We start from the raw sequence: 11,561 nt of genomic DNA on the forward strand, positions 1-11,561 counted from the left end.
TCTCGGTCTATCACCCACTTCTCCATTCCCATACAAAATATGATACTCATAAACTTATGACTAAGGCCATCAACTACCTCATTCACCTTCTTTAGATGCTAAAAGAATTCTACGTCATAATCATTCTGTAATTGGAGCCATTAGTGTTATGGTACATTCAACTCTTTTTGTACAAAAATATACTGAAGGCTCTTATGTTCTATATAGATTTCAACATGCACTCCATAAAAGTTATGCCTCCAAATCTTCAAGGTATGAATAAATGAAGAGAACTCGTAATCATTGTTAGTAGTTTTTCTTGGACTTATTTACCATCTAGAAGAATAAGTAATTACCTTACCATGTTGCATCAAAACCCAAATCCAACACAATTCCTGAAGAATCAAAATACCCCACTTATCCCTATAGACCCTCTAGCAAGATCAGAACTAGGGCTAAAATCATTTTATCTTTTAGCTCCTATTAACACTATGAACAGGTTGGGGTCAATTGAAACATTGCCACTTTCTAAGTTAGTCTAGTAAATAGTTTGGAAAATGATGAGAATCCCTCGATTAACCTTCTGTAATACCCTACTAACACTAGAAACCCATTATTTTCTATCAGGGTCATGAGTCTAGGACAAGTCTTCACGACCTATGTATTTTGTAAGTCAACTTGTATGCTAGCATATCACATAATACGACCATGAAGGATATAGAATGCAAAATGAACTCACTCTTTGAGGTCGTAGCATTAGAGTATTTTACCTCGGAGTCCCTGAAGTACAACTCAGATATGGTCCCGATACTTTTCCTGTTACAGTGAATACACCAGAATCTTTTCTATAAACACCATAATGAACAAGTCTATAAATGGACAAATTATTATAGTCATCATGTCCATAAGTATTGCTACTACATTCATCAATTTGAACGACATTAGAAGAAACTCAAAGATTATATTTGATCTTAAAGTCTGTCTTCTTAAAATCACTCTCATGAACTCACACATGATTGTTCCACGAACATAAATCTGACATCGAGAAACATTGGGCACCCTCTAGCTGGACATATATAGTAATCAATCCTTGGTAGTGAGTGTTTATTTTTTATAGCTACCTTACTAAACTTCTAGCTGTCTATACCCATGCACAATGAACAATATTTATTTGGTATAAAAATACTCGTGCACCTCACGATGATGCACTCAGCTTGTTGATTCCCTTATCTATCAAATCTTATAGCTACTTCTTCAATTCCTTCAATTATGCGTGTGTCATTCTTTATGGTGCAATGGATATCAGTTGGACAATTTGTAATGTATTGATAGAAAAATGTATCTCCTATTCTAGGGAGAAATACCATGGAGCTCATTAGAAAAGATATTTGTAAATTTGTTAAACACAAGGATAGACTCTTATATTGTCAGTTCTAGGTCAATATATAAAACCCTATTGATGTGACATATTCATCACTTAACAATCACCTTTTACTGTCGCTGAATCATCCTTCCTCTCCTAAACCACCTTTCTAGGAAAGTGGAATTTAACAATCTTTACTCTATAGTTGACAGTGGTGTAATAAGATTCCAACCAATCAATTCCCATAATAACATCACATCTAATATCTCTAGCTCTGTGAGGTCTATATAAGTTTGACGACCAACAATCTCTAGTATAAAACCTCAGTAAACCCTCTTGGAGATAATAGAGTCTCCAACTATGGTAGGTACAACAAATGGTCATTGAAATGACTCTGGTACTATAGAAAACTTCCCAAAACCAAATGGAGTAAAATATTATGTTGTGGAGCCATGATCTATAAAATCATAATAGAGTGAGAACAAATGGTCGGTGTACTTATCAATACATAAAGATGATCTAGTTACTTCAAAAACTAGATGGTCCCTCTCTATCTTGACCTCTACGTAAGAAAGAGTATCACCCAATATCTGCAGACCAAATACTCTTGTCCTCTAAGAAATGAAAACATTTGTTTTACCTCTAAGAAACGAACACATTTGTTTTACCAGAGAAAAAATTTGTACAAGTTAAATTTCTTGATATAAAGTGAAGGCTCTTGATATAAAATGAAGGCTTTGTTCAGAAGAGACCTAATTATACTGAAACTAAGTTATCCCTCATTTGTAGAATTACTAGTTTACGTAGGAGTCGAATATTTCAATGGAGTCATAAAAGTCATTCCAATACGTGCAAACCATCCCACAATGATATAAGTCACCCTAAAATTTTAATAAAGCTTTGAAAACTCAAATCAACCATTATTAACGAAAAGTATGGACTTTGGTCAAACTTTCTATAAATTATTCTTTCAAAATTGAAAACATTCTCCGAAACTCATTTGGCCACCTCAGGCTCCATGTCACCAATCCCTACAAGTTATAAAATTAATAATGAATCAATATGAAGGGCCCAAACAAATAAAAGAACATGCAAACAATAAACGACTATGATGATTGTTACAATTAGTAAAACAATTAATAAATTTGCGACTTAGTCCATCAAAGTATTATTTTCTATCTCTAGTGTTTCAAATAAAGTAATGTATCAGAGTAAATTAATTTTCACACATCTTAAAATTTAAAATAGGTATGCGGTTATAAGAATTGTTTACATGATTTGATTTGTATCTTAAATTAGATAAAAACAATTTAAGTTAGATTTGGTATAAGATTTAAATAATTCTAAATCAACAAAACTCTTACAAAAGTTGGTATTCCCCATAAAAGTATTTTTTACAAAATTATGTTTTGTAAATCTTAAGAACTACACGTTGGCTTAGTTGTTCTTTCTAGGAAAATTGATAAAGAATGAATTAAAAGGATCTTATGAACTCGTATAAAAATACTACTATTTTTTATTATTTCAAATGAACCTTATTATTTTACTATAGATGATTATACAGATCAATCTTTCCATTCCATTTTTGTCATTTAGAACACAAATTCTGGAAATCATATTGATTTATGAAGTTCTATAAATTTCTAAGCAACAAGAAAACATATTGAGTGTAATCCCACAAGTGGAGTATGGGGAGGGTGGTGTGTGTGCAACCTTACTTATACCTTGAAGATATGATGTTTTCGTTTAACCTTCAACTGAGTATGGACAACATATAATATTGTAACAAAAACAACGGAAATAACATATAATAGCATAATTGAGGAATACGATATTATGTGAATGATAATAAGAATATTGATAAAGGAGACTAGACAATGTTCAACAATCTACTAATCTTAATCCTCAACGTTTATATCTTCTTAGTTAGGGTAATGTCCTCCGTAAGCACCACATAAAAAAATAAAATTTTCAAGTTTAACCATCAAATCCAATCATTTAAAATGTTTCAAAAAACTGTGTTTTTAATAAGTGTCATCTAGGATATAGAATCCTTTTATTAGATAGTGTATTTATTTGGTATTGAGATATTAAAAATGACCTTATTTTTTAGTGTTGACATTGATGAAAGAACCAAATAGAGTACCTTTGCAAGGTATTCACATTTAGAGCTAACAACATTAATATGGAGATTACAGTAATCCAATGTTACTTGCTAAATACGATAAATAAAGGACCAAAGACCAAAAAGTTCACATACAAAATTAAATATTCTTGGTGAAACATATCTACGCCACATTTCTCAACTTCATTGTCATTTGAAATGTTAATTATCTTACTACATATTTATTTGCTCCTAACTCAATATAGTTGGTTCATTGTGAAACTCCCAAGGTACATAAGAGCGTGTTATTTTCATTTAAATTTGTAAAATTTTAATACTATATTAAATTAGACTACTTATATATTATAAACTCTCCTTTTTAATTATCTGATTCTTTAATTCTTTTTTATGGTGAATTTTTTTTTATTTGGAGGATAGGGGAATGGAAAATGTGATAGGGAATTACAAGGTAAAAAATCAAACCCTCACCATTAAGGTGAAAATTCATGTAGCCTACAAACTGAACTAGAAAGATTTCTCTATTTTTGATGATTTTGAAATATGTGATTGTTTGGAAATTGTAAAAAGATTTGATCATATGTACAGTGTAGATCAGATTCTCCTTTGATGTTTTTCATGATTTTTTTTTTTGTAATAGATGGGATATGTGAAAAGTATTGTCATTCATTTCGAATTGCTTGAAGAATATATATCCATTTCTTTATGTAACATGACTTCCTCGGGGACAAAACTACCCTCCCTTATAAAAAAAAAATTAAAAAAATGAATTTTTATATGACTATTGGGAAGATCTAGGTAGCAATAGATTGATTGGCGTAGGAATTCTCTAATCTTCTCCTTTTATCAAAAGAAAAGGAGTTGCCTAGATTTCTATTATATCGAAAAGAAATTCAAAATACGTATTAAAAGAAAATCAAACACAAAAATGAAAAGAGAGGATCTCCGAAGTCTCGATAGGGATGTAGATGTTCTTAATTTGATCCAGAAGTTTTTTTGACGTTTCTTGTCGTACAAAAATGAAATTTAAGAAGCACGTATCCCTAAAATTATCCATTTTAATTTGAGATTCCACAAAAATACTAAAATGTCACAGTTGGGATTATACATCTGACTTAAAGCAAGTTTTGAAGCCATTTGTGAATACACAAAAATCTTCTCTTACTTTAAGGGGATTCATCAATTCATATATACAATAAGAATATCTCGCTTCTATTTTACATATAATTTTCTGATGAAGTAAATTCAAATGAGCCCCATTTTCTATACATATCTCTAACCAGGTTACACACATGTTTATTCAAAAACGTAAGTGACTGAAACTTTCTTGTTCAATTTAATAAAGTTATGACTACTTTATCACATTTTTATCATTCAATCAAATGAATATCAAGTATTGTTGTTATGGCTTCAATCAAAGCATAAAAAAATCTTTTTTAAAGGAATGCCACCAATTAAAAGTTTATATGATCTAAAATGGGTGGTGATGTTGCAGTGGCAAGTAAAGTATATCACATCATAGGTTCTTATTACAATGCAAATTTTGTTTCTTCCAATGATTCTTGTCATCACAGAGTCAAGTATACTACTCGATTTATTGATGATAATGTTGGGACATAGGAGGATGTAGTTACCGTCTTCAAGGTCCGCCCAATTTCATCTGATCCTCAAAATGAAACAATGCAAGTGAAAAATGTCTTTCATCTGTACAGTATGGTTGATATTTTCCACAATCATGATTCATGGTTCAAGATTATTGTAACACCCCAAAAATTACTAAGTTAAGACTCAAATAATTCTTCATTTACTTGTAAGGTCATATCGGGTGATTCATAAATTACCCATATGTGTAAAGGTAAATTATTTATTGTGGGAATGATTTGAATATGACTTAAGGTCCTTAGAATCCCCTAGCACAAAGTACAATTGAAAGTGTCCTTATTGATTAAGTTTTAATGTAAGATTCTACTTGCGTCAACTTCAAGCAACCATATCTCTTAGAATATAAAGAGTTACGTGGCCCATAACCTATCAAATTAAAGGTATTTGAATCTCCTATTCAATGCTACCAATTTCACGTCAATTCAATTTCTGAATAGTAACTATTGATAATTTTAGTAACTAATACATTGCAGTGACGAATTAGCCGATGGGAAATCATCAAAAAGGGTCTCTTTGTCTTTTTAAATTTAAGAAAACCCTAAACAAATTTCTTGACTAATAAAAGGCTCAAAACAATCAGATTTTCATCTTTTAATCCAGCATTCTCTTCTCTCTCCAACCCTATATATCAGCATGAACCCTATGAATTGACAATATTTGAGAAGAGAAATATTGTTGAGTTATGAGTTTCGAGTTCTTGAGTCTTGAGTTTTGAGTACTGAGTTTCCTTATTGCCATTAAGATCCCTGAGTTGTGTCGTTCATGTTTATAATTTAACATGAACCTTATGATTTGAGTTATAAATTTTGAAAAGTTTTTTAAAGAAAACATGATTAGTATGACAATCGAGTATGCCATCAATGTATGAGCAGTATGGTATCAAGATATAGCATCAATGTTTATGCAGTATGACTTCTCGAGTCATCAAGGATCATATTAAAATATGATTTTGATATGTTTTTTAGAAAGAGTTTTCAAGTATGAATTGAGTAAGAGTATAAGGGGAGTACGTATTCCCAGAGGTATCAATTTTTACATTGATAAAAGAGAAACTGAGATTTCTAAATGAGTTATAAGTTCAAAGATATTTCAAGAGCAGTTACCTCTTTTAAAATGATAGTTTGAGCAATTATCTCAAAATAGAGGAAGAGTACATTTTTTATAACATTGAGCATGAGTAAATATATTATTGGGAGTAGTATTGTCAAACAACTCATAGCCCCCATAAATCATATATGCCAACATGGGTAAAGGATCAAACTTTTTAGATGAACTGGTTTTTTTGACATGTGTGTTGCAGGCGATTATCAATAAAGCAAATATATGTTATAGTAAATAGTATTGCTTATGTAAGCAAAGATTTGAATAATAAGTTTTGCACTAAATAATATTGCAGATTCTTTTGTAATGTTCCATGTGGATCGTCATCTATATGTCTCTTATCCATGCGAATCTATTAAGATGGTCAACGAAATTTTTAATAAATGAAATAATGCATATATTTATTTAAATTTTATGAGGTTGAATCATGTAATTAGTCGTATCTTAGTAATATTACTTTATAGATGTTATTTTTTGTATATTTTCCATGTCATCTAACCCGATGTGCTTTGCACATTTGTTCCACGCTAAACTGTTTTGATGTCATATGAACATACGAAGAGAACAACTACATATTATTTTTTGGAACTAATTACTATATTAATTTTTATTTTTGATGTTATAACATAATAGATGACATTCTTGTTGTTGGACCTCATATTTGATTTCTCGATTGATTGTGTACATAAATCATAGATAGTTATCTGACTATCCATAGTTAACAGAGAAAAAATTCCTTTTTTTACTAGAAAAATAAAAAATTAAAATTGAAGAATATATTCTATCTGTGAAATCATACATATAATCACATGTTTATCTTACAACCAACAAGATATAGTTCATGTACTTCTTTTGTCTTGAGCATCAAAAAACAAATTGAGAAAATTCTCTAACTCTCGAGAAGTTTCATAATTTTGTAAAAAGATGTTTAGAAGAATATATTTACATCACAAGAGAAATTGTTAACAAAAACAAATAAATTTATACTACATCATGTTAAATTCATATATTGGAACATAACATACTAATGTATATATTAAGCAAAAAAATAATTATAACATCATCAAAATTATTTCCTCAAGTACTCGAGGTTATTGAATATACCCTCTTAGGATAGAACTATTAACTTCATCATAATACTAGTACATCATATTCCGCTAAACTTCAAACTAACTTAACGACAATATATCACACAATTTTTTTTTTAAATGTAAGAAGAAGAAAAGTAGAAGATTAAAAAACATTGTGGTTGAAAAATGAGAGGAATACCCTCTATTTATAGTCTATAAAGGGTAGTATGAATAATTATTTTTTGTTTCTTATCTGAAAAGTCATGACTTTTCCAAGAAGTCACAACACTTTGGAATACTCACCACTTATAGAAAAGTTCATAACTCTTTCGAAAAGTCACAACTTGTAACGACCCGTAAAATGAATAAGTGAAACTAGAGCCTAACAATGTTGTTTTTTAGTTTGGTTTGAGGTTATGAGTTGCAAAATGATGTCCCGAGTTATGGTTGAGGGATTTAGAGGTTAAACGTTAAGGTAGGGCCCCCCAAAGACCAACCAAGGGTCCTTGAGGGGGACCCTAAAGCCTAAACCCGAAGACCCCAAAGAAACTAAAAAACTGTAATTTTGGGATGACCTACGGATGGGGACCTATGCCCCATATAGACATCCATGCCCCGTGGATGGCCTCCGTAAGTCTAGTCCCATGTCTAGCTCATATGGTCTATGTCGGTTAAATGTTTATTCCCATCATGTGAGATGTGCATTATGATTTCTTGAGGAGTTCTATGAAGTGTGGGTGGTAGTATGGGATGACATCCATGCAATGCACGAGTAGGCTTTGAGAGGGCTACAGTGAGTTCTCTAAGGTCTTAATGACTAATGTATGAAAGTTCTCTAAATGAAGTTAATGAACAATGTTGACTGTTATATGCTTTAATGTGATGGTGCATGCTATACTTGAATTGCATTATGAGTTACTTCCTTGTTATGACTTCTGAAATATTATGTCTCTTATGTATGAGTATTGTGTAAAGATGAAAAGGATGAATGGTAAGTTCACTTTTGGTGGCCTTGATGTGGAATCTAGTGTGGATGGTGATATGGGACGCTATTCATACATTGCACAAGGTATGGCTGGGGGTTACTTGAGGTGAAAGCTTAATGTAATGAAATGTCTTTTATGGTTGATTATATTTGAATGTGAAGAAATGACTTGTATGTTGCTTATGTTTGTATATTATGCCTCTTATACTTATGTTCATGAAGTTTTATCAAAATTGGCATAAAAGCATGACCTTCAAATAAAATGTCTGTTTTAAGCATGTTTTTGCATGGTTATCATACTTAATACTTAATTGTGCTAACCCATATTTCTCTTATTTTACTACAAATATAGGTTTCGATAAGTGAGTTGCTTTCTGTCTAGTTGAAAGGCTTGGATTGAGATTCCTCTAAGACTAAGTGGTATGTCCTCATAGATCAAGGAAAAGTACTTTTGATGTTCCATTTCTTTCATGTAATAGACATATGTTAGACTTTTGATTGTAAAGGGCCGTGACCCTACTTTTATTTCAAGATATTGTTTAGATGGCCATATGAGACAATAGACTTCCGCTGTGTTTTAAATGAGTATTTTCAATTGTATGGATTTAAATGAGTTTTAATCTCATACTATTTCTATTATCTATTGCAATGACATGCTATGAGGCTTGCATGCGATTTTTCGGAGTCTTGTACGCCGTGTCGCATCAAGGGGGGAGCCCCAGGTCGTGACAAACATGGTATCGGAGCACAAGATTTTGGAAATGGTTTTTAGGATTGATGTCTCACAAGCCACGTCTAGTAGATTCTTGTTCATCGGTGTGAGTCACGACACATCTATGATTGAGAGGCTATAGGACGTAGGAAGCTACACTTCTTTCATTATTCTTAAAGTCGTGCCTTAGAGTTTAGCTCTATAAGTGTCCTTTTCCTAATCCTTCTCTTGTGTTTATAGGATATGAATACAAGAAGGACTACAACAAGGAGAGTGGAAGAGGAGATTGTGAATGAGGAAGTTCCTCCCAAGGTCCTCAAGGTGACCAAGTTCCTCTAGACAATCAAGTTTCAGTGGATCTCCCAGCTATGTCCAGTGAGGAAGTTAGGTCGGCTCTTTTGATGATTGCTCAAGCCGTAACTACTCAATCCCAAGCCATGCCGGCCCAAGATACTAGGAGTGTTGAGACTAATGTGAATCCTATTGTGAGCAATATAGCTTCTAGGTTGAGAGACTCTGTGAGGATGAATCCTCCGGTGTTCCTAGATTCCAAAATGGGAGAGGATCCCGAAGAGTTTTTGGATGAGGTGTATAAGATAGTCAATGCTATGGGGGTGACTTCTAGGGAAAAAGCGGAACTTGCCTCCTACAAATTGAAGGATGTTGCCCAAGTTTGGTTCACTCAATGGAAAAACAATAGGCCGGTAAGAGCGGGTCCTTTAGAGTAAGAAGAATTTAAGAAAGAATTCCTTGGTAGGTACTTTCCCCGTGAGAAGGGGAATGTAAGGTGGTGGAGTTTATCAACCTTAGGCAAGGTAGCATCAGTGTGGAAGAGTATTCCTTGAAATTTACCCTATTGTGTAAGTATGCTCCATCTTTGGTGTCTAACCCAAGGGATGAGATGAGTCAGTTTGTGACCGGTGTGACCAACCTAGTTGAGGAAGAGTGTCGTACGGCAATGCTCCATGATAATATGAACATTTCTAGGCTTATGGTGTATGCTCAATCTATTCAGGAGTCCAAACTCAAGAGGAAGAATAGGGAGTTGAACAGGTTTAGGTCCGATGAGCAAGGTCAACCTAGGTTCAAGAAGACAGCTCCGAACCAAGATTCTTCAGGCAGTCCTAAGGTTAACCACGAGAGAGGTAGTGGACCTCCATTTTCTGAACCTACTTGCCACAATTGTGTGAAGAAGCATCATGGGAACTGCCTAGCCGGTACTAGTAGGTGCTATGGTTGTGGAAAGAATGATCACCAAGTAAGAGATTGCCCTACTCTTACAGCCAAAGGAAGGGAGGCGAAACAAGTTTCTCTTGATAGCTCGGATCCCAATGCTCCAAAGAGAAACTGTTTCTATGTGCTTCAAGCTAACAAGGACAAAGGAGCAAATCTGGATGAAGGTACTGATATGTGATATTTCCTTATAAATTGTGAATGTTGTATTGATGTTCCTATATTGTTTTCATGTTAGCCTTAGTTGGGTTTAGTCCAAGTTGGGAATGATATGTTGAATAGTAAGGTTGTTGAGACTTCCGGTATCCTTATCTCTTTCCTTCTATTCCTATTCAAGCTTGAGACCAAGAGTTCCTAATGTGAATATGTGTTTCCATGGTCTCCTAATGTTATGCATGTTCTTAATGAGTTTATGTTTAAATGAGAAAATGAGTTCTATGAATAATGTTCCTCATGTGTGCATCGAGTATGAGTTGTCTATATGCTTCATGAGGTTGCATAATGTTCCTAATGATGTTATGATAAGCATGATTTGAGTTGGAGAAGGTAATTCCTCCAATGAATGAGAAATGTTGAAGTTATGATGGATAATGAGTTTGTAGATGTAGTTCCTACTTTCTTGTATTTTATTGAACTTATTGATGTGGAGTTGATGTTTCCTCTTAGTTTTGTGCATTGTTTATAATGTTGCATGCATGATGGGCTTCTAGTCTTGAGTCGCTAATCCCTTAATGTGTTTAAAGTGTCATTCGAGGACGAATGTTCCTAAGTGGGGGATAATGTAACGACCCATAAAATGAATAAGTGAAACTAGAGCGTAACGATCTTGTTTTTGAGTTTGGTGTGAGGTTATGAGTTTCTAAATGATCTCTTGAGCTATGGTTGAGTGGTTTAGGGGTTAAACATCAAGGTACGATCCCCAAAGACCAACCAACGGTCCTTGAGGGGGACCCTAAAGACTAAACCCCAAGACCCCAAAGAAAACAAAAAGCTGTAATTTTAGGATGACCTACGGATGGGGATGTACTCCCTGTAGGTGCATCCACGCCCCGTGGATGGCCTCCATAATTCAACGCCCCGTTTTATGACCCTCAAACCCAAACCACGGACCAGCAAAATGGGGCGTCACCCCACCTACGTTCCGTAGGTTAGGGGTCGTAGGTCACACCTATTTCTGCCAACTTTCGGCCAAGTTAAGGGGTGGTTTGGTAAATTGCTAATTAAGTTAGTTTAGTTCAGAGACAGTTATAATTTATTTAATAATGTATTTTAAGGGTTATTAAAGTATTAATACACCATTTCTAATTCATTCCTCCAAAACACAAAGTAGAACC

General features: G+C 33.4%; 1 protein-coding gene across 1 annotated transcript; it reads left to right on the top strand.

Annotated features, from left to right (window-relative positions):
• Positions 1 to 9,362: 9,362 nt before the first annotated feature.
• Positions 9,363 to 10,408, top strand: LOC125859061 (uncharacterized). Its single transcript, XM_049538798.1, has 2 exons — positions 9,363 to 9,698; positions 10,010 to 10,408. Exons 1-2 carry the CDS (start codon positions 9,363 to 9,365, stop codon positions 10,406 to 10,408), a joined length of 735 nt encoding a protein of 244 aa, XP_049394755.1.
• Positions 10,409 to 11,561: the final 1,153 nt, after the last annotated feature.

Source organism: Solanum stenotomum, chromosome 3, assembly GCF_019186545.1.
Source record: "Solanum stenotomum isolate F172 chromosome 3, ASM1918654v1, whole genome shotgun sequence".
NCBI lineage: Eukaryota > Viridiplantae > Streptophyta > Magnoliopsida > Solanales > Solanaceae > Solanum > Solanum stenotomum.

Excerpts from the sequence above, each read along its gene's own strand:
- LOC125859061 (XM_049538798.1), top strand. The coding sequence starts at position 9,363 with ATGTCCAGTGAGGAAGTTAGGTCGGCTCTTTTGATGATTGCTCAAGCC. Across the intron at positions 9,699-10,009 it reads AATGGAAAAACAATAGGCCG|GAGTCCAAACTCAAGAGGAA; the intron begins GTAAGAGCGGGT and ends CAATCTATTCAG.